Source organism: Colossoma macropomum, unplaced genomic scaffold, assembly GCF_904425465.1.
Source record: "Colossoma macropomum unplaced genomic scaffold, Colossoma_macropomum, whole genome shotgun sequence".
Classification (NCBI taxonomy): Eukaryota; Metazoa; Chordata; class Actinopteri; order Characiformes; family Serrasalmidae; genus Colossoma; species Colossoma macropomum.
The window spans coordinates 26,185,156-26,212,827 of NW_023494787.1; the positions used below are offsets into that span (position 1 = coordinate 26,185,156).

Here is a 27,672-nt window from a genome sequence, read left to right on the forward strand (position 1 = left end):
TTGATGTGTGTCGCAAACGAGTCAGTATGATAATTTCACACAAAGAGGAATCCAACGTCCTGCATGTCTGCTGGTTTTAAAGTGCAAATTTTGGGGAAGAAATGTTCGACTAAACGACGAGACGGCGGCTTTCAGAATGTGATGTTTATTAGAGTTATTTTTAACTCGGAGTGAGAGCTTTTGAGAGGCTTCTCTCTCTCTCTCTCTCTCTCTCTCTCTCTCTCTCTCTCTCTCTCTCTCTCTCTCTCTCTCTCTCTCTCTCATTTTTTGGGATTTCTCCTTTAAACCAGCATGAGGAGTGACTGAAATAAATAAACTAATAGGCTAAACTAAGCATAGTGAGCATGATCCTCATTGTCGCTCCAGATATTCGTGGTTAAAACTATTTGTGCATATTTTGCTTTTACGAAAAACTATCGTTAAAAATGACCGATGAACGGTCCGTCTAGTCGCGCGCTGGCCACAGACCGCAGCCATGAAGAGCAGGATTAAATAAAAATAATATGACCGCAGTTCGGAGGAATTTCTGAATTGGCCCTTTAAGGTGCCCCCCTCCCCACCCGTGCTGGGGGTATAAGGGCCGGAGCAGAACCGGCCTGCTGCACCCACCACTAATGCATTTGCGGGACTTTGACTGACTTCTCCGGGGGACTCTCTCTCCTCTCCACTCTCGCAGCCACATGCTGGTGCACACCTACACGGCCACGGTGAGTGCAGAGCGGCTTCACAGCGTCTGAGACTCGCTGTCTGTCAGCTGAGGTTCAGAGTACGAACGTTCAGAGTCTAGAAAGTGAGGATACTGAGATGTAGAGGAGTTAGAGATCCCTGCTGAGGCGCACTTTGACAGACTGCTGTGTGTCATTGTTAAACCACAGTGCGTGTTGACTGTGTTACAGAGAGAGAAGAGCTGTGAGTGAGTGAGACTTTCACAGCTGAGTTGCTGATATTGTGCCAGTGTTTTTGTGGCAGCGCTGTAGCAGAATTGATTTTAGTGCAGCTGCACATCGACTGTGTCTCACTGAATCCCCCTCAGCTTTAACACACGGGCCCACCTCTCTTTCTGACACATAACCGTCACTCTGCTAAATATCTGACTGAAGAGCTGAGATGATCTGATGGCTTCGCTTCGCCCTTCTTGGAGACTTTTTTAGAGAATATTTCGAGAATTATTTTCTGTAAACGAAACAAACCAGAGAACTCCGTCCCGTGTGTGTGTTAATATCTTCAGCTGTGAAACACTGAGACACCTGCTGCACAGACACACACACACACCCTCACTGAAGCTCACATTTATAACGGTTATCTTTAAACGTCTTACCTCGGATTAAAACGCATAATATAATTCGTAATTCGTTTTAACTAACTAAAATCGCACTTTTGGTCGTTTATTAAACACAGATTCCTCAGTGTCGTTCAGATAACATAAATCTCTGTTTTCTGGATGGTGATTTATAGTTGGACTTGTTTACTTGTTTACTTTTGAAAGAAAAAAACGATTTTTTAAAGCGCTACAATTTTCTGTCTGGTTTTCTTTGTTTTCTTTTTTTTTGCTTATCTTTTTTAGACATGAACATCAATACTTCTGTGTGTTGTGTAGATGGGTTTCTCTTTGATTTTTTTTTCTTCCTTTTTTAGTTGGTCGTTGTGTTTGTTTCTTTGTTTTGTTTTTCTTTTTTTCTCGCGTTTATTTTATGTAGGCTTAAAATGTATCGTTTGATTGGCTGGCTATTATTGTTTGTTTTTGTGTATTGTATTTAATTGAAAGTTTATTTATTTTATTTTAATATGTATTTCGTCTTTCTTTCTGTTTTTCTTTTTTCTTTGTTTCTTTCTTTCTTTCTTTCTTTCTTTCTTTCTTTCTTTTTTAATATCTCCGTTAATAAGCACTGTGTGCAGGCGCAGTGAGAGTGTTTATGTGTATCAGGTGTAGTTTGTAGTCGTTGTAGTTATAGTGTGAGTGCAGTAGGTGTATTTCTCTCTGATCTGGGTTTGTGTGTCCCTGTTTGTAGGCGTGTTATTAACTGTATGTCCATAATTTAATGTTCATTCCTTCTTCTCAAATCACGAGCATTAATAGTGAGTTTAAAAAATTAACCAACAGGATTATTTGACTTGCAAACTGAGAAGATGTCGACATTAAATATATTAACTGTGTTGTCTTTAAATAACTGGATTACGTGAAATGGATTATGTGAAAGAAGTTAATGAAAACCATTTTTGTTGAGCCAAAGAGATTTTCATTCATCTGAAACTCAAAAAAGCACGGAAATGTTTCGATTTTGTTTCATCAACGATTGAATTATGGTGATGTAAATAAAGTCCTTGTATCCTGACTGTACTGGACTGAATGGAAATGTGTGGCAGGATTCAATTAAGTTCATACAAAGATTAACTTTTTGAGTATCTTCTGAGAAGGTTTTACACTAGATGTTGGAACATTGTTGTGAGGACTTGATTGCATTTAGCCACAAGAGTTTTAGTGAGGTCTGGTACTGATGTTGGATGATCAGTTCTGAATGACAAACTCCACTTTAGCTCATCCCAAAGGAGCTCCATCACTCTAGTTCCGCTGCTCCACAGCCGCGTGCTGGGGCGAAGGGTCTATACCCCCTTGGTATTATGCTTGGTGAACTTGGGCTTTTATGAGGCCAATCAGGAGCGTCTCATTCTATCAGCACTGCTTTTCTATGGTGATTATGCTCTATGTTCAGTTAAACACATTAGGTGAGGAGTGTGTGCAGCTGAGTGTGTTTCTCTCTGTATGTGTGTGTGCGCGCAGGCTCCTGAGCGGGCTGATGGAGTGTCCGGCTCCTCTCCTCCGTCCCGCCTCCCTCAGCTGTCCTCCTTCTCCGCGGCTCCTCCGCTCTGCCACACACCAGCCTCAGACTTCCAGCCGCCCTACTTCCCGCCGCCGTACCCGCAGGCCTCTCTGCCGTACCCTCAGAGCCAGGACGCGTCCTACCCGCACCTCCCGGATCCCTACCAGCCCCTCAGCTCCCTGCACGCCCCCCAGCACCTGCCCCAGCACCTGCCCCCCCAGCAGCAGCAGCACCAACAGCAGCAGCAGCAGTGGCTGTCCCAGCGGAGCCGCGCCGAGGACGGGGGTCTGCTGTCCCCCACTCTGCGCCGGGACTACGCCAGCGTGCCCCGCCTGCTGCACGGTCTCGGCGAGGATGGACCGCTCGCAATGCATCACGGGATGGACGATCTCCAGGCCAGTCTTTGAGCTTTATTTCACTTTAGAACCCTCAGCTGTTTTTCTTCAGCTCTCCTCTCATCCCCAAATGTGAAATCAGAGAATGATACGCGAGTTGAGTGTAATGTAAAGATAAGCGTGGAAAATCTGAAATTGAATGGCGTAAAAATGAAATTATAATATGCGAAATGTGAGTTTTAGTGTGTGTTCGTTTAAATTGGATGTTTAAAGTTGACATCGCAACTCAGGGTGTTTAAAAATTGCTTTGTTATAATTAAGTTTTTTTTAATTCTGAAAATTCTCAAAATTGCTAAAATGTCTTCGTTATGATCCTAATTACTAATTAATAACTAATTAACTAATTAACAGGTGAATCAAGGCCGTATTGTACTGTTTTGCCGTATGTTAATACTGAGTGACGTGAGATTTAAAAAACCGTGTTAACTGATTTTCTTAAACGAGAGAAAAACAGCTCTGAAAATAAGAGCGGAGATGAGAGGCTTCTGCTGACTGAGATGCTGACTGAGATCGCTGAGATTACAGTGATGAACAAACACAAAATAACCCTAAAAACTTCAAAGAGTGACGCACTGAAATCTGAATTAACTTCATTCAAATGTGTACATCCGTTTAAAATAACTCATCGGCAGACAGTCTGAGAGATGATCCACAGTGACCTGTGTGTGTTGGTGTGATTTAGCTTATTTTACTAATGTGGATTTAACGCGCACATTTCAGTCAAGTCAATTCAGAGGAACAATTTTTAGTGTTGTGAAGATTTTCGATGTGTGTTTTATATTAGCAGGTTTACGCGCTAATATTAGGGACGTGTTGTTAATATTAATGATGAATTACTGTAGATAGAATGCATTTCACTGAGTCAGTCGGGGGGTTTGATCAGGTGCAGATTGATGGACCCTCAGTGCTGCTCTTTCTGTCTGATAAGGATGTTCAGAAAAAAATAAGTTGTTTCTCTGGATTACACTCTTTCGAAGCGCGATATAAAAGTATATATTTTTAATTTAATTTTTGAATTCGGCGAAGCAGTTCGTATTCATTTTTAACCTGTCTTGCCACTACTAATATATTTTTAGGTTATTTATTTTTATTTTTTGCAAAAATATGGACTTAAGGAACTTTATTTCACCGTACACACAAAGAAATCGCGTTTATAAATTTTAAATTTAATTTATTTTATTAGATGTGATTTAACGAAACTCTTGTTTGTATTTAAAGTTTCTGATCAAATGTGAGCCTGTAAGAGAATATTCTGTATTTTCTAACAGCGGGAGGAAATGTAACATGCAGAAATAAATATTGAGGAAATTTTAATAAAGAGAGATGATGACGAGCTCTTTCGTACACAAATCTGAATTAATTTAAACTTTAAAATTGCTCTGCGTCCCTGATAAAGAGTCAACCTTCACTCCATTTTCAGATTAACGTCGTTTATAAACTCTGCAGAGAGCTCACCAACATGCTCCCACCATCAAACTGACCAGCGGTCGTGTGCAGACTTATTTTCTCGATTTCAGCGATAATTTAGATCGTCGATTCTTCGCCATTATATCACAGTGCTGTGAACAGTTCAGACGACATTACATACATACATACATACATCATGTAAACCGCTTATCCTTCTGGGTCGCGGGACGACATTACAGATTATCAGATTTACTGAACTGCAGGCTCACAAATGCATCAGAAGCCTCTCAGCCCTGCTCTAGATTCCACATCACCTTTAAAGGGTTCGTCGTAGGGTACTATCAGCGTTTAAATGGTTCACGATGCAGAAACTGTTGTAAAATGGTTCTGTATGGCACTAAAAATGATTTCATTACTGCTACCAGTCAAAGCAGCTGTTTTTGGTGCTATGTAGAACCCTTTGTGCTGTCACACTTAAAAAGATGGTGTTTCAATAGCAAAGGCAATGGTTCTGCTTAGGACCATGAGTTCTACTTGGAATCATTTCATGCCTAAATGGTTCTAAATAGACTCTACTAAAGAACCTTTTGAAGATCCACCTTTTTTTAAGTGTGAAGTCAAAGTGCCTGTGTTTGGTACTGGGTGGACCCTTCTTTGCTAAGAGCTTTATAATCACAGATCCTCCACCAGGAATAGCAGGTACTGGGATGAAGTGCTGAGGAGCAGTGTGTGTAACAGGCCGCTGCTATTCTTTTGTTCCTCAGGGGATGGAGGAGGCCTCATCTCTGGGGATCCTGGACCATTCTGTCATCAAGAAAGGTAAGAGACTGCTGGAGGAGAGAGTGATTCTCTCCTGAGCTCACTGAGCAGAAACCAACGAGAAATAAAACAATGTCGAGATTTAAACACAGTCAGGAGGAGGAAAGTGGCTGGGTGCCAATGTCTCTCTCTTTCTCTCTCTCGCTCCCTTCTTTCTCTCTTTCTCCCTTCTTTCTCGCTCTCTTTTTCCCCTGACTCTCTCTCTCTTTCTCTCTCTCTCTCCCTCCTTTCCTTCTTTCTTTTTTCCTCATATCTCTCTCCTCTATCTCTCTCCCTCTCTTTTTTCTCTCTCCCTCCCTTTTCTCTCTCTTTCTTTCCCATCTTTTTCTCCCTTCTTTCTCTTTCTCTCTTTCCCATATCTCTCTCCTTTCCCCGTCTCTCTTTCTCTACCTCCCTTTTCTCCCTTTCTCCCTCCCTCTCTCTCTCTCTCTCTCTCTCTCTCTCTCTCTCTCTTTCTCTCTCTCTCATTCTCTCTCTCCCCCCTCATCTTCCTCATGCACGCGCGCGCGCGCACACACAAAATAATTCGGCGCTGCCATTTCATTTGAAGTCAAGAAATCTTCCAGCGCTCAGACTTCAGCCTTAAGGCAGTAGCTGTTAATGAACTGTTCATGGTCATATGAGAGAAAAAGAGGGATTAGAAGCAGGCGCACGGAAGGAGGAGGAGGAGGAGAGGAGGAGGAGGAGGGGGATGGAGGGAGAGAGGGAGTGATAAAGAAGAGTTATGAGGAATTCACAGTGTGATCTTTCCACCCAAATACCAAGAAATTGGATTTTTATAGGTCACGCAGAGCCGCGCTGAAAAGCAGCCTCTCGTTCAGAAGCTCGCGCGTCCCTCGGCGTCTCTAACGCACATAGAATAAAAAGCTCTTATATCCGCGCGCGCTAAAGCGCCGTGTGTTTTATAGAGAGCGCGCGCATGTGCCGATCAGTTCCGGAGCGAATCTCGCGGGCTTTTCTGGGGGGGTTGTGGGGAGGGGGGGATTTGAGAGCGGAGAACAAACTCAGAGCCCACCACATGAATACAGGGCCCTTGAGCGCGCGGCTTTACGCGCCTCTCTCGCGCCGCCGCTGTCCGCCAATCAGCGGCGAGCAGCGCAAAAAAAGGAAAAAGCGCGCGTAGCCCACGCAGAGCGGAGAGCCGCCGGAGCCAAGCGCTCACAATGCAAGACACAATAAACACACACACACACACACACACAGGCACCTGCATCAAAACACAGCAAAGCCAGCAGGGAGGGGGAGCACTGTACATGGGTTTGGGGTCCGTCTTCAGACAACTCTCTCTCTCTCTCTCTCTCTCTCTCTATCTATCTATCTATCTATCTATATATATATATATATATATATATATATATATATATATATATCTTTCTCTCTGAGGGGTATTTCCACTGTCGTTATAATAGCTACTTCACTGTAGAAATGTTACTGCTTTGTTTACAACTGTCTACCACTATCTTAATATCACTAAAGGAGAGGAAAGAGTTTTGCTCTTTTACTTTACATGTGAAGCCTCTATTAATCTGTTATGAAAAGGTTCTGATGGAGACCCAGCCAGATGTCCCCGCAATGTCAAAGTGACTATATTTTCCATCATCCTGGTTATATTTGGGACCCTCAAATGTGTTCCTGTAGACTTCTGTAAGACTGTAGGCTGTAAATGCTGCTGTGCTTCACCTGTAAGCGTAACCCTAACCTTAATCTCAGCAGCTGTAAGGATGTCTTTCACTCTTTTACTTTTCCAAATACAAGCTGTACCATTTATTTTCAATCAAATGGATTCAGAAATTACACACTTAAAAAAGATGGTTCTTCAAGGGTTCTTTAGTAGGGGGAGTGGTTCTGTTTAGAACCATAAGTCTAATATAGACCCATTTCATGCTTAAGTGGTACTTCAGATTGATGGAGAATGTGTTGTATGTGGTTCTACATAGCATCAAAAAGGGTTCTGCTACTGTTATGATGTCAACCTTGTAACGGTAACAGAACTCTTTTTGGTGCTATATAGAATCTTTTTCAAGACCATATGCAACACATTCTCCATCAATCTGAAGAACCTTTTCACAATGCAAAGAACGATTTAAGCATGAAATATCCTATATAGGACTCTCTTTTACAAAGAACCATTGCGTTTCCTAAGAACTCTTGAGGAACCATCTTTTTTAGGAGTGTACAATAGTTCACGCTTTCCATCATGTTAGCAGTATTTGGTCCCCAAAATTGTTCAATACATGCCAAACACACAGGCACGCACACACACACACACACACTCACGCTGGAGAAAGGGAAAGATTGGGAGCATTGCTGGTATCTGAATGCAGAGCCTCTGAGCCTCTTCAGTCAAGCAAACTGAATTGTTGTGGAAAATCCAGCCCACACAGCCGTGAACACGGAACTGTGGGATTAGGCAGCTACATGCACTAATCTACTGAACCCAAATTAAGGGTTTAAAGGATGATGTAACAAAGATGCTCCAGCTCAAATTAAAAGCCAATGGGGCTCACTTCTTCACATCAGCACTAATCATTATTAGAGGCTGAATGGAGGTTAAGTGTTTTGAGTCTTAATCATTTTTGAAAGGAAAATCTCGCCTCGCAGAGCTTTATTTTACATCCTGCCAGATGTGTTTATGAACAATACTGTGCAAAAGTCTTAGGCACCAAAGATAATTATATTAAAAATGCCGTTTATCTAGGCAGTAGGTGTTTATTTGCCAGAAAACACTGATACTAGAATAAATACAAATAACATTAATACAGTGGGCCATAATAACACATGTCCAAACCTCTCCTCATGGCAGCCCAGTATTATTGTTTGGCTAATCAGTACTTCTTTATGTTAAATCAGTGATGTCTGGGGGCTTGAGAAGTAACCGGAACTGCTCTCCAAAATGGCTTAAAAGGACTACTTATGTTTATTTTAATTTATTCTAATTATATATGGCATTTTTACAAGCACATGCATGATTTTTGCCAAGAGGAATGGCAAATAATAATTATTAATAATAATTATAATTAATAGTAATATAATTAATAATTATATTGATATATATATTAATATTTATTATTATTATTATTATTATTAATGATAATAATAATAATAAAGCATTTATCTGAGCAATAAGCATTTATTGCTCAGAAAACAATTATTTTAGAATAAATACAAATAACATTCAGACAATGTAATGTAGTGATTTCCCACATGTTAATGTATTTATTTAACCATTTACAATCCTGAGCTCATGGCAGCCCAGTATTAACTGTAGTTATCATCCAATACCTGGTTTGGCTTTATTAAATTAAGTCAGCTGATTGATTTAAACACATTCATGTGAGTGAATGGGGGCATCAGAGACAAATCTGGAGCTAAACCTGTGTTCTTCTAACCAGCTCACAACATCTAAACTACCTTTTTGAAAACACAATATTACTGTTACCTTTTACTGCACTTATGTTTGTGTGCATTTATTCTAATGTTATGTGATGTTTTCACAAGCAAAAACACACTGACTGTCAAGATGAATGGTTTTAAACAATACGCTTAGGTGCCTAAGGCTGCACAGTACTGTATATAGAGTTGTGTACAAAAGTTTGAGCACCCCTCATGTTGTTGATTTTCTAAGAGAAAAGAACACATCCACTACAGAGAACACACTACTGCACAATTACTGTTTATTTGTTTAATTTTATGTATTGGGAAATAAACATGGTGAGGCCTGTGAAAAAATTATAGCACATTTTATATTTTATGTTTCATTTTTTTCAACATGTTAAACTCAGCAAATAAATAGAACTTTTGCTGAAAAATGCCATATTTAGGGAAGTTTGCTTCCTGTAGAGGATGGATACTTTCACTTAGAAAATCAATGAAACGTCATTTGACTTGGGGCGTTCAAACTTTTGCATACGACTGTACATGTGTGTGTGTTCTTGCTATTTTCTGTCATTGGCACAAGGTGAAAATGAAGGGAATGAAAGCAGTGAATGAATGTTAAACAAAGAATAACAAACAATTTTCTCATGGAGCTACAACACCTGGGGTGAGAATGGAAGGGTAGAAAAATTAAACAATAAGATCAACACAAACAATCGGGGTTGAACTGTTGTCAGCCCAGGAGAGGAGATGGAACTAAAAGAATGTGTCTGGTGATGCAGCGTTGCATTAAACCACACCGCTTCCTTCACTAGCACACAAGTTGCCCTACTTTTCATTGCCTCCTTCTGCATTTTTCATAAAGGGATCAGAATAACTGCGAAAAGCAGAGCTCTTCTGCCTAGCGTGAGCCTAACGTGTGTGTCTCTTTCCTTTTTCTCTCCTCCTCTTCCTCTCTGCAGTTCCTGTCCCCTCTAAGCTGAATGGCTCTGCTCTGTCCGTCCTGTCGCTGGGTAAGGATGGCCTGGGCCTGGGTGGAATTTCTAACCCCGGCGAAGTTTTCTGCTCCGTTCCTGGACGCCTGTCCCTCCTTAGCTCCACCTCCAAGTATAAGGTGACGGTGGGAGAGGTCCAGAGGAGGCTGAGCCCACCAGAGTGCCTCAATGCCTCACTGTTAGGAGGAGTGCTGCGGAGGTGAGTGAAGAGAGGAGGTACAGACTGAAACATACAAACTGAATCTCCATTTTCCCCTCCAGTTAAATCAGATAATCGGCATAATGACAGCACATACTGTATGTGTACCAGAAAAGGTTCAGATTTAAGGCCAAACTTTGCTGACCTGGACAAGCAGGCAGTGTGACCACAGCAAATACAAATCCAAGAAAGCAGATGGTCACTAATATCTAGAAATATTTCGATGAACCATGAAAATTATTCTAATATTTTAACTAAACAACATTTAATTGATGGTGGTTGAGCATAGATGTATTATCCTGTATTTATTAACATGGTCTTGTAAATCAGAAGTCAAAAACAAGATAGAGTCTGTGCACATGCCTAAACTCATATTACATGTGTTTATTTTATTTATATGGACAGTTTAGTTATTTAAAGTTTCTGCTTCTTCTAACAAGCCATGGGCCCACCAGCAGGCCCAAAGTTCTATTACAGACTTCAAATTGCTCCTTTAGTTTGCACTGAATACCCTGTACTGAATAATAAGCTTTTGTATGAAATAAACCTGAAATGTTGTGTTTATTTATTAAATTTTTTTTTCCAAAATCAATTAAGTATTAAAGGGCCCAAGGGCCGTAACGAGAAAAACTAAATTTTACTCACATCAAAAAGAAAGAAAATGTTTGATGTAGTATGTAAATAAAGTTTCAAAGTGTATTGTTCACTTACAATCCATATATGGAAACAGCCTTCATAATTTTTTGTGATGTCATAAAAACAACCATTTATATACAAATATCTCAGCCTATTCAGTCTACAGCAGCTTAGCCCTGCCCAAGTTTTAAGCAGTGCTTCAGCCCTTACTGTTTTTTGAATGAGGTACAATACAGGGCAACCAAAATATATATATATATATATATATATATATATATATGATGCAAGTTTGTAATTGAAGAAGAAAGTCTTTTGTTGCAATGCCTAATCATAATTCCTACAGGGTAGAGGGTGTATTTTTCACTTCAGCTGTAACAATAGTTCTGTTAATAATATATTTGATGTATTATTTATGTCAGCTTAGGAATAAAACAGTTTTAGAAATGTCAGTAAATTAGTGTCTCTATCTTAAATTTATTAAGAGTGTTGATTTTATAAACACCTTTCTGGCCAGGCTTTACTGAAATGCATCTCACACTGCAGCCTTGTGCATCTCATTAAAGGTTTAGCCCTTAAATCAGTTCACCAAAAGTTTTGCCTTTGACTTTTTTCCTGATTTATGTTTTGCACATAGGTAGTTCTGTCAGACAGGCTAAGGTCAACTGCCTGATTTAAAGGGAGAAAATGATTCTGATTGAGTGTTCCTAACTGTAAGGCAAACAGTAGGAATATGGAAATAACTGATCCTGAAAGAGAGAGGATAAAACAGATAGAGGTGAATTGCTGGGAGTGAGTAATGAAAGAGAAAGAGAGTGTGGTGTTAATCCTCGCTCTGTCTGCTCCCTCAGAGCCAAGTCAAAGAACGGCGGCCGCTGCCTCCGCGAACGTCTGGAGAAGATCGGCCTGAACCTGCCCGCCGGCCGCCGCAAAGCAGCTAATGTCACACTCCTCACGGCGCTGGTGGAAGGTAGACACACACACACAGCCACACATACACACACAGGAAGAGATGTGACAGACAGAATGAATTACGATAATTTTAACCTGAACTGAAATCCTTAAACTCTAATCTGTACTGGCATTTCTGACTCCTCTTTTTCATCTTTCTTTAAGGTGAAGCGGTGCACCTGGCGCGGGACTTTGGCTATGTGTGTGAGACAGAGTTCCCAGCCAGAGCCACAGCAGAGTATTTATGCAGGCAGAGCGATCCCGAGCAGCTGCCCACACGGCGGAGCATGCTGCTGGCCACCAAGTGAGTCCCACCTACATACAAATCCAGCCTTTACACCAATGGTTCAGCCAAAAATCAAATTTACTTAGTTGTCCCCTTAACCCAAATATAGCTGATCACCCAAGACATGTTTAGTGTCCAAAGTTTGCTCTTTAGTTTTGTACCAGAGCTACAAAGCTAATGTAGCCAGCAAGAAATAGCCTATAGCTACCAGGAGAATGTTGAACTAACCAACAAACACTTGCCTCAAACCTGGTTGATTTGTTAACCCTTTAAAATCCCAGGCTTATTACATACTAAGGCTTATTATTCAGTAACTACAGGGACTTCAATGCAAACTGGCTGAGGTATTCATAGGTTACAGAAGTGCGTAACAAAGCTTGCAGGTGGGCTCTGGCCATTTAAGGGGTTAAGTAATCTCAAATAGATTTGCTTATGTAATTCCTGACACTGTATGATGCACCGATTTCTTTAAAAAAGGACAAATGTACATTGCATAGCAAAAAAACAGTAGTAGCACTTGTGTTGAAGCCTGAATTTTGCCCATATACAATCGTATACCAAAGTTTCGAATGACCCTGGTCAAATTACATGTTTTGTTGATTTTCTAAGTGAAAATATCCATCCTCTACAGGCAACGTAAGTATGGCATTTTTAAAACAAATTTTTGCACACAATTTCTTTTTATTTGTGGAGTTTTCCATGTTGGAAAAAAAAACATGTTAAAATGTTTGCACAGATCACATGTTACGCTTATTTTGTTGCCCATCATGTTAAAATGTAGCAAACAAACAATATTTATGCATTAAAATGTTCAGAAGTGTGTTCTCTGTAAAGAACGTGTTAACTTATTTTCACTTAAAATCTAAAATCTAAAAAAAAAACTGTATGACTTTTATACAGGTCTGTATAAAAGTCATACAGTGTACAAGAGCTAAAGGTAGTCTATTTGTAGTTATTTAACACCCGGGTGCAGTTTGAGGCAGGTGTTTGACGATTTCAGCATGCAGTTTGTAAAATGCAAACTGGTGGTAGCTGCTGTAGCATTGTAAAATGAAAAAGAAGCGAAGTTTGTACCCCATTGGTTTGTTACGAAATACAAAAAAAAGCAACTGAAAATAGAATTAGAAAGAAAACTTGTTACGCAACCGTTTACTCACTGAGTACAAGGAGTGCAATTCCATCAATGAGACACGCTCTGTGCTCCAGCCTCACTAACCCTCTCTCTCTCCACTCGCCCCTTCAGGGAGATCTGTAAGGAGTTTGTTGACCTGATGTCCCAGGACAGGTCGCCGCTGGGGGCCAGTCGGCCCACGCCGTGCCTGGAGCCCGGCGTGCAGGGCAGCCTGACCCACTTCAGCCTCCTGACCCACGGCTTCGGCACGCCGGCCATCTGCGCCGCCCTCTCGGCCTTCCAGAGCTACCTGCTGGAGGCCCTCAAACTGCTGGACAAAGGCGAGGGCGGTGGCAAGGGCCATCAGGAGAAGGAGCTCAAACACCGCAAATGAGATGGACAAACAGAAAGACTGACAGACTAAAACTGAACTCTTCCCCAGCCTTTAGGAGAGCGCGAGTGTATTTATGTATGTGTGTGTACGTATGTGTGTGTGCAAGTCTGGCTCAGAAGCAGCTGGGTTCAATCCTCTACATCACAGGAGTACGTGCCTGCAGGATGTGCTGTCCTCTGGACACAGAGATGACCGCTGCCCCTCTTTTGCCCTGAGCAGGATCCACTACTGCCCACTGAACACACGTTGGCCAACCAGGGGAGAATTTCACAAAGTAGGATTTTAGTCAGATAACCGTTTGTATTTGCTAGTGTTCCATTCCTCACTCAATAATAACTTAATAACTGCATAATATCCCAGTTATAACAACTTAATAACTGCATAATATCTCAGTAATCTCTCTAAGTAATAATAACTTTCTCAAAAACAGATTTTGCATTGTTTTCCAAGTAGTTATTGAATAATGAGTCTTAGGATGTGGACGTAGAAAGGAGCTTAACCCTTAAATCCCTAAAATGTTGAAAATAAAGTTCCACAAGGGGTTCTTTGAAGTGAAGAACCATAAAGAACATTTCAATAGATGATTCTCTAAAGAACCATTTTTGTAAATGAGGTTGTGAACTTTGTTCATACTACACGTCAAACCCAAGAACAAATTTAGGAGCCATAGATGTTGGCTTATTTTACAGGTTTAATTTCTTGTAACCACTAATGAATTATTCAGTAACTACTATAAAACTACTATATAAAGTCTGCAGTTATGAGAATGAGGAATGGAATCTGGACAGACTGTGGGTCATTACAGTTAAACCAATAGGAGAAGAAATAAGTAATGTTCTCACTGGACAGTCCCCACTTTGGGCTCAAGTTGTCCGTTATTACTCAGAAATCTTGCTTTTCTGGCACCCCCCAAGATCAGCAGCCGCGTGCCCTCGCCCTATGTTTACTACAGAACTGTGAAAGGCAGCTAAAGATGATGCACACCACTTGGGGAGAGAGATGAGTAGTTAAAAAAAACAAAACAAATATTGTCCTTTTGTACTCCCTGCTGTATGTTTATTATTAATGTTATTACTGTCCTTATTATTGTTGTATTTCAAGGTAAATGTAATATATTATTAAAAACAAAACAAAGGATGGCATCCGCCTAATACCTCGTTCATTAAAGCCAAATCTATCACTGACTTTTATTCATTTTGCAATGCTTGACTTGTATATTGTCACTGTATTTCATTATTTGCATTATGTGCATTATTTCAGTACAGCAGCTCACTGAAAAATAACTTAATAAATGCATAATATCTCAGTAATATCTCTGAGTAATAATAACTTATGAACTTACTAAAACAGCTTTAAGTAGTAGTGTAAACATTCAATAGAATGGATTAACAGAAGTGCTCCAAATTACTTAGAATAAAATCTAGTTACATTAACTTGCATTAAAATATTCTGGTATTTTTTAAAGTTACCATATTTGTTTTTGTTTTTTGTTTGTTTTTGACAGTGACGATATGCAAACTATTATTGTTTTATTTTTTTCCCCAGAATAACAAATCAATTTTCAAATCATTTTTATTATTAATGCTTATTTTTGCTAATAAGCAGAAGTAAATGTTTTTTTACACTGCATGTCAACAATTTGGGGACACCTAGCTTTTCAAAACGTTTTTAATCCAAGTGAGTAAGACAATGAGCATAACACGATAATGTAGAAAGCTGTTTGGAGCTTGTCACTGTTCTTTGGAAAGACTGCCAAGCTGAAGAAAAAAATGAAAAAGCGGGAATAATAAATAATACAAGTGGGGAGTCTTGGGGATAACTCCAAACCCCACAAATTGTGATGCCAGCACTGATCAGCACTCAAACCTTTCAAGTGTTTAAACAATGTTTCAGGCAAAATATGCTTTATATGTGCTTTTAACAACAGTATGAAAACGAACATCAAATCACTATTTAAGAAAAACCTACTTTTGTATACCAAGGAAGTTACGTTGATGATCATGAAGCCGAAAGATGAAAAATATTAGAAAATTGTTGTTTCTTGCTATCAGAGGCCTGGCAGGTACAGATACAGGTTTCCTCTTACGTAATTGAAAAACTTCAGAAGACACAGTGTCCCCAAACTTTTGACAACCAGAGGGTGGTAGTTCCCAACTAGTACCACTTTCTCATTGTTTAGCTGTTTGTTAAGCATTTGTACACCTGTTTTTGCTCCAAATGACCAGCTCATTTCATGGCACAGTGGATTCTCCTGTGTATTGCCATAAGCCAGGCCTCTGTAGTAAAAAAGTCACGACCAGCATCACATCTGAGGCTTGGCAGATTACCCAGGAGGCTCCACATGAACCAGCCTGTAATACAGTGGCTAAATTCCCTCTCTTTCTCTCCCCTCTCACCCCATCTGCCACTCTACCTTTCTTCATCTGCTCCGGGGCCTACACCTCTATACCTGCCCCCCTACTGACTCACACGCCCTGAGTGTCAATTCCCCAATCTTCCTCTCTCTCTCTTCATGTCACCCCCACCAACCCACCCTAAAAGAAAAAAAAAATCCCTCTCTTTCTGACACTCACAGTGCTGTTCAGTGTGTGCCTGCAGGCGAACATATGCTCCTCTTCCCTGCAGATTCCGGTGTGTTCAGGGGGAGAAGAGGGATTGTTTAATGTTTATTAATCTCACCTGTCTGCAGAGGGGGAGATGTGGCACCGCACGCATGCATGCACACACACCTGCACACGCAAATCCAAAAGCTGAGCACAAAAATACTTTTGTGTAAGACGGGTGAGAAAACAACAGCAGATCCAAAGACAGTAACAGATAAGCGCTTGTGTTTTTCTCCTCATGCAGCTCCGTTTTAGATGCAGAAACTTGGGCGAACCACGCTAGAACAAACAAGTCAAAGGAACCTCAGCAGCTCCTCTCCAAGTGAAGCAAACAGCCTGCTCATGAGACTTAAAAGCTAGACTAGCTCCACAAAGATACAATTATGATTTTGGAACAACAGTGTTGGCCTTGTATAAAATGTTCTGCAGCACTTAAGCAGTGAGGCGCATACTGGTAGACAGAGCAAGCAGCAGGAGTTAGTAGCTTAAAGAATCATATTACAAGCTCCAAAAGTCTTTTTCAGATTTGCATCGTTTTAAAAACGTGCATCAATTAGGCCCTGTGCTTTCTTAGGACCACAGTGGTGTACGAAGCTGAAGAGGTGTAACAGTGCACCACATATACAATATATATACACAACCATCTTCATAGCTTTTTAAGGAGATCCATCCTGACCCCCTTTCCCTGTCCTTTTTGTACTTTTCTTTCTCTGTCCAAAATATCTTGTTACACAACTACGGGGTCACTTTAATTTTTAAAAAAACAACTGCAATGACATTCAGCTCTGATACGTGCATGCAAACACGCATTACATTACATGATCCACTGGCAAATAATGTAAGTCTATGCTTCAATGTCCAAAAGTTTGTGGACACCTTCATCCATCATTTCCTCTGAAAGCGATTGTGTTAACAGGGAGTTTTCTGCAGCCTCTACTCTTCTGAGAAGGCCTTACACTAGATGTTGGAACACTGCTGAGAGGATTTGACTGCATTCAGCCACAAGAGCATTAGTGGGGTCATGTACTGATGTTGGATGATTAGTTTTGGATCACTTCAACTCATCCCAAATGTATGGATAGAGCTCCATCACTCCAGAGAACACAGCTCCACTGATCAACAGTCCAATACTGGGGAGCTTTACACCCCTCTAGCCAACGCTTGGCATTAGGCTTTGTGGTCTTAGGCTCATGTGCAGCTGCTCCAGAGCATCTCATTCTACTGGCAATGCCTTTCTATGGAGATCATACAAGCTGTGCATATGCACAAGTGAGCTTAAGGATAAAAGTATGACTCAAAACACAAGGTCCCATAACAACAGGGGGCAATGGTTTATTGGAACATAAACAACTGAGATTTGCGGTACAAAAAGAGTGACATTATGGAGAAGCAACAGCAGTCAGTCACTACACCAGAGGAAGCTTCTCCAGGTCATGAATACCTTCCTTGTCAATCAAACGAACAGTGAAAGAGGGCAAGTTCAGGATGAAGCGCTTGTTGAGCTGTAAGAAAATAGGTAAAAAAAAAACTGTAAGGCACTAGTTGCAAAAAGAGTAAAATTAAAAACATCTTTCTAAGGGGTTGAAATAATTTTCAGAATTCACATCATTAGCCTGCAACTTCCAAACACCTTTAACACCAGTGGAAAGACAAGTACAGGCGAACGACAGAGTGCATAAAAGAAGTGGCAGGAGAGGTGGTGGGAGATGATGTTGAGAGCTTACCTCTTCTACACACTTCTTCAGGAGCTCTACAGCCTCATCCCGCGTCAGATCTGCACACATGCAAAGCAAAAGAGACATTCAGGGCGGGTGACGTGGCAAAAAATATAACATCTTGAAATTTTAAGACATTTCCACGATATACACACTTCGGAAGAGACTATTTGCACCAGCAAAACAGAAATGGCACATTTGTATATTAAAAAAAAAAGCTACACACACACACACATTTATATTTATTTATATGTCAAAAAAGCAAATCATTTATCACAATAACATTACAGCACATCTTTATATTGTCCACCTGTAGTTCACTTTCTACAAAAAAATTTCAGAGCAAACACAGAAGCTCACTGCACACCATACATGAGGTGGAGGATGATTGGGAGAGAGAGAGAATACTAAATAGAAAGACAAAGAACACTGAAAGAGCAGTTTCACCTGGTCTGTAGTATCTGTCCAGGATGGACAGAGTGAGAAAGGCTCCATATCCATGTGCAGCAAACGGGGCTTTGGCCAGCGCTGAGAGATAATCCATATAATACAGTCCTGGCCCATCAGTTTCATCATAACCAGCCAACAGCAAGTTCACATGATAAGGAGTCTACAGGGAACAGAAAATAAGAATACATCAGCTTAAGAGTGATGGAACATCAAGGTGAGAAACAGATACAGAAAACAGATACAGAGAGAAAGAGAATAGAAGTGCCTTAAACAATATGTAAAGTTAGCATCAGCATTCTCACTACAATCCTAAAATACTACTTTTAATTAACAAGTTTGATCCTAAGCTCCAAAAAAAATAAAATAAATAAAGGACTGAAGTAGCATTCTCTCTCACTGGTTTTAATTTTGAGAGAGAGAGAGAGAGAGAGAGAGAGAGAGAGAGAGAGAGAGAGAGAGAGCGAGAGAGAGAGAGAGAGAGAGAGGGTGTGAAACAGCCGAAACAGGGGAGAGAAAGGGCGGGGGGGGGTGTAAAACGGTCTGGGGGGTCGCTGGTGTCACCGGCAGTGTGACATCTGCTGAAAGACAGCACCCCTGCTGCTCCAAGCGCCTCCCCGCCTCACCCCACTCTGAGTCCCCCACCCGCACCCCAATGTCCTGGAGCTGCGCCAGATCTCATTAAAACTTCTTTTAGTCTCTCTCCCTCTGCTTTTCTTTCCCTTCTCCAAACTCTGCTCCTCCACCACTGCTTTATACTTTATCTCAACTCTACATCCTTCCTTTCACCATCTGAGTTTTTAAAGACTTGCATATTACTACTTCAGAGTCTTGGAGGTTTGCTCTGCCCTTCTGTCCGTTTCATTACAATGCTGCATGAGGCAAAAGTGCCAGTGAGAAGGTAGCTCAGATGTTAGAGAGTAGGGAAAAAAACATAATGACCCTTTCAATTTCACATCAAAAGAAAACGCTTTACAAATCATTTTAACACAGTTGTAGGAAGCAGCGGGAAAAAAAGATGCTGTTTCTTGATTCAGTCACTGCTCATGAACTAAAAAAGTGCAAGCAACTGGCTGTAGGCAAATCCTTGTAAATCAACTCTGTAAAAGTGAATGGCAGTTCAAAAGTGAACAGCAGCCATATGGAACCATTTCACAGTTTCTGATGAGGATATGAGAATAGCTATTTATTTACATTAAGATTTCTTGTCAGCTCAGTTTTAATGGGGTGAAAGGTCAGTCCTACTGAAGTCAGTCCATTCAGGAGGACTGACTTTTCACTAATAAAAAAAATCTTAACCGTGTAGCTTTTTATGGTTCAAGCATGAATAAAAAAGGAAAAATAAGAGAGAGAAAACAGTACTGTGCAAGTTAGACACCACCCTTCTTAATGTCCAGTTAAAAACGGTCACAAGTACAAGTTATTCATTTCTCAGGAGATATTTCTGAGATGTAATCCACTTGCAAAAGGAAAAGGAAAGTGAAAGAAAAATACAAAAACAGCTGAGTTTCAAAAACTGAAGATAAACAAATTATTAAAAGTTGTAGAGAAAATGGGACCCCTAACAACCATGCAAGACATGCAGACTACCAAAACTGTCACCATCAGAAACAGTAATTAAAGCGTTCATTTTTGAGAGAGAGATCAAGCTTCACTCTTGCTTCAGATCTGAAAAAATCTACAAGCCTACAGATTCTTGCATGTGTTTTTAATTATTAGGATCATAGGAAGCAGAAAATGCAACTAACTACTAAGACTGAATTTTGGAGGTGTGGAAAAATATCCAGGGAGATTTATTTAAAACTGAAAGCAAGTCTCACAAAAAGAATGGATGCTGTTATACAGGCAAAATGTGGACACTCTAAATACTGACTAAATTCATGTTCTATTTAGAGGTTGAGGCTTTTATGCAATTTTCTGTTAAATATGTTTTCTGCTTTTTCCTGATGCTGAAGAACAAATATCTTGTACTTAATGCCAGATTTGACTGGAAATTAAATAAATGAAGTATGGTCTCTGACCTTGGCACAGGGCTGTATATGTAATAGTAAATTAATTACTTCATTCACTTATGCAAGGGTGCAAAAAATGGCTTTTTTATATGCAGTTCTTGGCCCAGTAAGTCATGAATTTATTTTTTGGCCAAGAACTCTCCTTTCAGTGCATTACTACTACAAATCACCTTAGATGCTACAGCCTTCAATGTTCTCAAGAGCACGTTTGCGAGCAGAGGTGTTAGACAGAGCTGGCTATGCTGCTGCACTATCCCTGGAGAGAGGATTTAGAGCCAAGGTTGGTTGAGAGACCAGATAAGACAACCACAGAGTTCCCTGGAGTGCTATCTACACCCACTCTCTCTTAACTCAACACCTGTTTCACACATGTCCCACCTGAGTTAGCTGCTAACACAACAGCAATTCTCTCACCTCACCCAAGAGGATCAGCCTACAGGCCATTAAACATTAGTGACTGTGCCTATGAATTCCAAATATCACAATAGATCAAGGTATGGACACGAGAGCAAGATGGCATGGGGACTATCAAACAGGGTATATTTCACCTCTCTTTCCCTCTGTCTTTGTGTGTGTATAAGAGAATGTGTGTGTGTGTGTGTGTGTGTGTTCCAGCGTTCCTCCATGCTCTCACTCCTTGCCCAAGGCCATGTTCTCTTCCTCCATGCTGGCGTCTTTCCCCAGTCTGCTGTATCAATTGTTCAACTGTGGCAGTGCAGGGGAATGACGTGCAATATGGTGCCAGTAATTATTTGTGTCTGTGTAGTCAAGGGGATGCAACAATATTTCTTTAAGGCAAAAATGCCAAACTGTTGCTAGAATCGTTTGTGTGCAGCTCTGGAAGCATTAGAATTGGCTACTGTCTTTGAAAGAGTATGCAGATGGAAAGATCCAAAGAGTAGCTTTGGTTAAATGTCATTTTATGAAGCAAGTCACTCATGTGACCCACTATCTCTCCTTATTTCCCCTTCTTTTTCTTGCCATCTCTGTGTCTGAGGGAGCAGGCAGACTCCAGAGACTCCCTGCAGGCCCAGTTGTTTTCTTCCGAAGCCTGGTCCATACACTGCATACATCTCTTCTACCTCCTTTTAGTCCCAGTAGGGTTTCTGCCAAAGACAAGAGTCTCTACACCGCCTGCTCTAAGCTTATCTAAAACCAAATAATGCCTGTTTTTTCTCCTCATACTTTTATACTGCTAGATTATACAAAAATGTTCCTGAATATTCAATATCAGAACTGACTGCAGGACTAAAAAGGTACATCTAAACCACAGTACTCAGTGTTTCCATCATGGCTTTGAGCAAATGAGGCAAATCATTGGCTCAATTACATCCTTTCTTCATAATCCAATGAAAAAAAACTACGGAACAAAACGGCTGAAAAAGTGAAAGCCAATCAAGGCCTTGAGACTCGGGCATTAAGGATAAAAGTAATTCTTTCCACTGCAGGTTCAAGTGTTGTTTTTTTTAATTATGCTTAATGCTTAACCCCACCCAACCCTCCACACCACAATTCTGAAACTAATCCTGTGGGGGGGAGAGGCTGACAGGCAGCCGATGAAGGCCATTCTTTAAGCATGCACTAGCAGTAGAAGTGCTGCAGCTGAAGCATGTTGATTTGGGAACCTGGCCTGATGCCCCCAAGGCCCCCTCTCCCTCTGCAGCCCCTCCTGCATCAGCTGCTCTAATTGTTTTTTGTAATTATTTTCTCCCTTCTGCTATTGTGACAAGCAGCAGCTACACTCTTCCTAACAAATTAACACACAAACTGCCAGACAACAGGACCGGGATGGAGACAGGCCTTTTACACAGATGGGCACACACATATACATGCACACATGGGAAGAAGCCATCTGAGATTAGTGGGATCGCGCTGCAGAGCAGACACAGGTGCTTAAGACCTCCGAGACGCAGATCACACCTCTAGACATTCACAACATATTGACATCTGTCTTTGATCGCCGTCAACACAGCCCTTCATTTAGTCACAGCGAGCGGTGCAGAGCGCAGCGCTGGCAACCCAGTGTGAGTTATGTTTACAGATTTGTTTAGTGTTCATTTATTAACACTGGTGGGGGTGCAGAAAAACGAAATCTAATCACACTGTGAGACTGCAGTGATGATTTAAATTCAAGAATTTAAAAATGTATGCTAATTAGAATTGTAAGGACACATTTACACAACTATGAAATATATGTAAATACAAAAATTAAACCTAAGGTCGACTTCAGATGTGCACAGTGGATTTGGGGAAAAAAAGGGTCGTACTGAAGACACAAAACAGCCTTCTCTCTCTGACAGGACAGTTATTAATTTTATTTACGATTCGTGATTACGATATGTGATTCACCCTATATTCCATGCCCTTCAAATATCACTTAAACTGATGTATTCTTATCCCTATATTCCAGGTCACTCCGAATGTTTTCTTATCTATTCAACCGTTGACCAAATACTAGGAATGCACCGATACTGGTATTGGGTATTGGTCCAATACCATACTCGTTTACTTTAAAAATTTACTGATACAAGCATTCCGATGTTCAGCTAATACCGTCTGATGCGCTTAAGAACGCAGAGAAAGAGGCTCTGCTCACACAGAGGTGTTACTGACTCCATGTCAGTCAGACATAAAGTTGCTGATCACTTTAAATGTTGCTCCTTGCCAGATTCCCGCCAGACCTACACTGTGTGATTCTAGCCTGTTTTAAACACACAATCACAACCACTTCCCCATTATGTGTGGAGACACATAGGCCAGCTGAAGAGGCGAAAAAAAGTCACCATGCTACCAAAGTCTGTCTCTGCTTGACTGAGTAGTGAGGTTTAAAAGTTAATATTGTGATTTGTTTTGCAAGGCAGATAGCAATGTCCTACCATGTACATCACCACCTAGTTTTAGCTTCAGTGCACAGTGTTAGCCAAGCTGCTCAGTTTCTCAGCGCGTTGTTTTGAATGAAACAGCTTTATTGATAATTGTCTTTAGACAAAGCTGTCTGTAAAGGCTGCGTTCCTCATAGCATGGACGAAGCACTTTCATACAGTGTGAACATATAAATCGTACATGACGGTCTATTCAAATGTACAGTGTGAGTCATCACAGAACAAGATTCCTAAAATCGCACAGTGTATGTCTGGATTTAGAGGACATTCAACTACAGCTCAATCAGCCAAACAAAAGACTCCAAAAACACAACTCCACACGTGAGCTCCTCGGATGTGATTACTGCTGTCGCTGTGCTACAGAGACCGTAGCTGAAAGAGACAGACAAAAGGCAAAACTACAGCTGTACAGAAGCGCTTTTCTGACGTGGAACAAAACCAGCTGTTATCCTCTGCAGCGCTACTCACTTCACGGTAGCATTAAATAATAGAGCATAACTCACTAATGTACTTAATTTTAAATCAGCTAGATTTTAATGATTTAATTTTTAAGGCACATTCCACTCATTTACACTAAAAACTACTTAATTCTAGGTAGGTTATTCAGTATAGTATCAGACTCTGTAAAGTTGAGTACTAAAAAATATGTATCACTACCAAATACTTAATAAGCAAGGTCTGAGTCGCAGATGGTAAGGTAATTAAATTTATGTAGATAGTAATCACTATCTGTTCCACCTTAAATGGAGCAGCAGTTATATTTTGGAACTTGTATATGGGCCTGAAAGTCACTACTGCACCAATTAAGGTGGAAAGGGAGTTTTTAATAAGAAGCCAATTTCAGCTTTGTCAAAATACTCAAGTCATTCCTCTTAAATGTGCATGTTAGAAAACATAGAAAATGTTAGTCATTCATGCTATCAGTACCAGCTGATCCACAGCTTGTTTCTCCCTCAAGAAACTGAGACTGTGGCCTTATCTGATACAGGCGGCTTCTCAGATGGTAACAACTCCTTTAACAACAGTCTGTATAGCACAGTGACAGCAGAAATCATATTCAAGGCTAATCTGAGGAGCTCACGTTTCAAGTTATATGTCTTGTTGGAGTCTTTTTGGATGGTTGGCTGGCTGCACTGTAGTTGAATGTCCTCTAAAGCCAATACACTGTGCAATTTTTCTTTGGCAACAACTCACACTGTATGTTTGAATAGACCATCATGTACGGACAAAGTCTACGATTTATATACCCACATTATACAAAAACATACTGTCTGTAACGCAAAATAAAACGCAGCCTCTACAGACAGTTCGGTCCAAGAAGAATGATCAATAAAGCTGGTCCATTCAAAATATTAACGTTAATATCTTGCAATTCTATTCAGCCAAACAGAGTAAAGTAGACACATATGGACACATATGGTAGCAAATTGGTTGACTTTTTACCCCCGTTTTGCTAGCCTATATGTGTCCAGCCATATTGGGGAAGTGGTTGTGATTGTGTGTGCTTAAAAACAGGATAAAATTGCAAAGTGCATGCCTAGCGGGAATGTGTAAACGTGGAATGTTTAAAGCGACCAATTACTTTGTTACATAGCATCAGGTTGTATTAGAAGCTGGTATTGGTGCATTTTTTATGAGTATGTATAAATTAGCACGGTATCGGGGTGACAACAGTATCAACAGTATCAGCATTGATGCATCCCAAGAATATCAACCGGTACCATAGACTATTAGCTCTGGCCTCTCTCTTTATAGAATTCATTCATATAATTTGTTCTGTTTCTCAAGTTCCACTGAAGAGCCCCGATTCTGCAGTGTGGGAAAGGGGAGCTGTACCTGAAAAGTACCTCTAAATGGGATAAAATCTGCAGTTCATTTATTTTAATGGTCTGTGCCCTCTCTCTGAAACACTATCAAATTAAACATACTGATAATCCATTCCGTCATATGAGCATCAATAAACCACAAGGCACAATGCTGTATGTTTAGGGATTGCCGCACTGTTTCTAAGCTCTAGGCTGGAGTGGCCTCAGTTCTGTCTAATACACTGGATGTTGATACAAGGGTTTGATCCCTCTTGTTTCTTTTAAATGATGATTTGCTGCTGCAGCTCTCCTTACCACCATGCATACTTCTGCTTGCCACACACACAGCAGAAAGAAAAAACATATTACAAGACTGATTTAATCCTATTTTCCTTTGTTTAATACTTAGATTTCTCACATTTTGTATGTTGCAATACATAAGAGGTCCTGTGCCAGGCTTCAGAGAGCTACAGGTGAAACTACTGACAAATAGATTAGTATTAGTGATTCTGTCAAAAAGATTTGTTGCTTTTTTTTGTCAATTTCCATACAGAATGTATTATTGTTATTGTTGTAATCACTGTTGCTACTGCTGTGGTTAGCAGTGTTAGCAAGTGAATTGATTTAGCTTTTTGAATAATAAAGTATGTGTTGTTCTGCTTTAATGGCTCCTGAAAAGGCTTTAAAAATATTGTTAGACACTAAAAGATTCACATGTATATACATACCCTGCTGCGCAGATAGTCGGCTAGGTTCTTCCTGGTGAAGTTTGCTGCGGCTGCTGGACTGAGCTCATAGCCTAAAAAGAAAGAGAATTTGGTTTTTATTTAAAATCATCTACAAGAAAACAATAAAAATCATAAAATCAGAGCCCACTTACAGACACACAAACACACAAAAAAGACAAATGAAAAAAGAATTTAAAGTGACTAAATCCCAACAACACATACCTGATGGATTATATTTTGTTATTCATATTTCTTTAAAGGAACTGAATATTCTTTCAAAACAAAACAGGTTATCAATCTTGTTAACCTAATCAAAAACAACAATATAAAGGTGTCACAGATGTGGAAGGTATCACAGATCTGAACATAGTGCAGGCAAAACTGAATGCCCATTCAAGCCTGAGACATACTTAAAACAAGAGAAAGGCTGACAGGCTGTTTAGGGCAGAACACAGTACTACTTACCATTTCTCATTTTGTAGAGCTGAACGTTTTTCTGAATGTACTCTGCGAACTGTACTGTATCACCCGCCTCGCCAACACACAACAACAGGATTTTCTCGCTCAGTTTGAACATTTTGTCATAATCTGAAACGAAAACATACAAGATGAGGCCTGCAACCCACAAACATCCTCCAAATAATAAAACTAATACAGTGTTGTCACTGAGAACGCCTGTTACCTTTCCAAGACATGTCAAATTACTGAATATCAACAAAAGAATGGATAACTATTTGTTATATTAACCAGCTAAGGCTGACCAGCAAACGAACACCATCACTTTCACTTTCAGAAGAGATTCGCAAACTCATCTCCGTGTTCAATTAACGTTACAGAAAGAAAACAGAGAACACAGCACAACACAGACAACAGTTACAGTTACTAAAATGACAATACATCTTACGATAACATAATATAGCATTAACCATACTTTTAAAAAGTGATTATTTGCTGCAGTAAATCTGTTCTACGCACAAAAAAAGTGCTTAGCTAACTTTAGCCGGCTAGCCAGCTAGCATGAATAGGAGTACGGAAACGTTTCTCATTGATTTACAAAGTAGAGAACAACATTACTGAACATACACATTACAAAACGATTTACAAAGAGCAAGAAACTGCATTCGCACAAATAAACGTAACTACTGAGCGAATTTCGGCTAGCAAGTCGGCTACAATGCTAGCTGATTGTCAGTGTAGCAGGTCCGCTAACGGCAGGAGTTAGCCGGTTAGCTAATGAGATCAAATCTTTACCGTGTTTGATCTGGACGATGCTGTGGGCGGCCACATTATCAGCTGCAACTAAGACAAAATCCGGACCCTGAATTCCAATTAAATACTCCATCGTGTAGAAAAAGCAGAGAACGTTTCGGTTAAAGGCGGTTTGAATGACTCGGTGACTCAGTAAGAAATTACACAGCGAAGATGAGCACGTCGGCGCACAATTCTGATGTCATCACAACTGAAGCTGCTGCGGCGCTTCTCCTCGTCACGTGATCTCAGTAAGGCGACGGAGCCGTGATGAACTGCAGGACGAGAAGTTTCACAGTGTTTCTGTTTACATGTGCGGCTGATTCCGCGACTGCGCTGCCATTTGTGTCCCATTTACAAACACACATGTACAGTAGAGGTACAAGACTTTCTAAACATTGGTAAAGTGTTCTACAACTCAGCTTATGAGCATGTTTCGAATAAATGACTTAAGACATTAATAAAACCATATAAAATTAATTAGCATTATAAATTAGCATTTTTGCCTGTCAAAGCCCACTATAACTACACTTTAAAAATTAAACAGATTCTTATTTTTACATTAGATTCTTATTTTTACAATAATGTGTGGACCGGTTTAACATCTCACACTTAAACCATCCTTTTCTCATGACTCTTCCATTATAGGCCATGAAAAATTCACAAAATACACAGGTTACACATACAACAGGACGTTTCATCATCCCAGTATCAAAAAGATCATGGATATAAGTAAAAGTATGTTCTCCTTTTCTTTTTTCTCTATTTTAAATTATATTTTGATGTTGAAAGTCACTTTGAAAGATTGACCCTTTTACTCAAATTATAGGTTAAAAGTAAATCATTCA

At 40.3% G+C, this 27,672-nt stretch overlaps 2 protein-coding genes across 2 annotated transcripts; one reads left to right on the forward strand and one right to left on the reverse strand.

Moving 5' to 3' along the window:
- Window positions 1–680: 680 nt before the first annotated feature.
- On the forward strand, window positions 681–14,952 carry tfap2e (transcription factor AP-2 epsilon). Its single transcript, XM_036565672.1, has 8 exons — window positions 681–701; window positions 2,780–3,004; window positions 3,047–3,214; window positions 5,386–5,440; window positions 9,778–10,009; window positions 11,494–11,612; window positions 11,759–11,897; window positions 13,123–14,952. The coding sequence occupies exons 1-8, from the start codon at window positions 681–683 to the stop codon at window positions 13,382–13,384; spliced, it is 1,221 nt and encodes a 406-aa protein (XP_036421565.1). The 3' UTR covers window positions 13,385–14,952.
- Window positions 14,953–17,294: 2,342 nt separating this feature from the next.
- psmb2 (proteasome 20S subunit beta 2) lies at window positions 17,295–27,047 on the reverse strand. The gene is made up of 6 exons (XM_036566660.1): window positions 26,828–27,047; window positions 26,042–26,164; window positions 25,577–25,647; window positions 18,150–18,312; window positions 17,712–17,761; window positions 17,295–17,489 (listed from the first exon to the last, which is right to left on the reverse strand). The coding sequence occupies exons 1-6, from the start codon at window positions 26,916–26,918 to the stop codon at window positions 17,394–17,396; spliced, it is 594 nt and encodes a 197-aa protein (XP_036422553.1). The 5' UTR covers window positions 26,919–27,047; the 3' UTR covers window positions 17,295–17,393.
- Window positions 27,048–27,672: the final 625 nt, after the last annotated feature.

Bases quoted from the DNA above. Each gene is read 5' to 3' on its own strand.
- tfap2e (XM_036565672.1), top strand. From the start codon at position 681: ATGCTGGTGCACACCTACACG. The intron at 702-2,779 runs GCCACGGTGAGT...GTGTGCGCGCAG, and splicing joins TGCTGGTGCACACCTACACG to GCTCCTGAGCGGGCTGATGG. The intron at 5,441-9,777 runs GTAAGAGACTGC...TCCTCTCTGCAG, and splicing joins CCATTCTGTCATCAAGAAAG to TTCCTGTCCCCTCTAAGCTG.
- psmb2 (XM_036566660.1), bottom strand. From the start codon at position 26,918: ATGGAGTATTTAATTGGAATTCAGGGTCCGGATTTTGTCTTAGTTGCA. The intron at 18,313-25,576 runs GTATGTATATAC...TGTTCCCTGTAG, and splicing joins CCGACTATCTGCGCAGCAGG to ACTCCTTATCATGTGAACTT. The intron at 17,490-17,711 runs GTAAGCTCTCAA...ATTTTCTTACAG, and splicing joins TGAAGAAGTGTGTAGAAGAG to CTCAACAAGCGCTTCATCCT.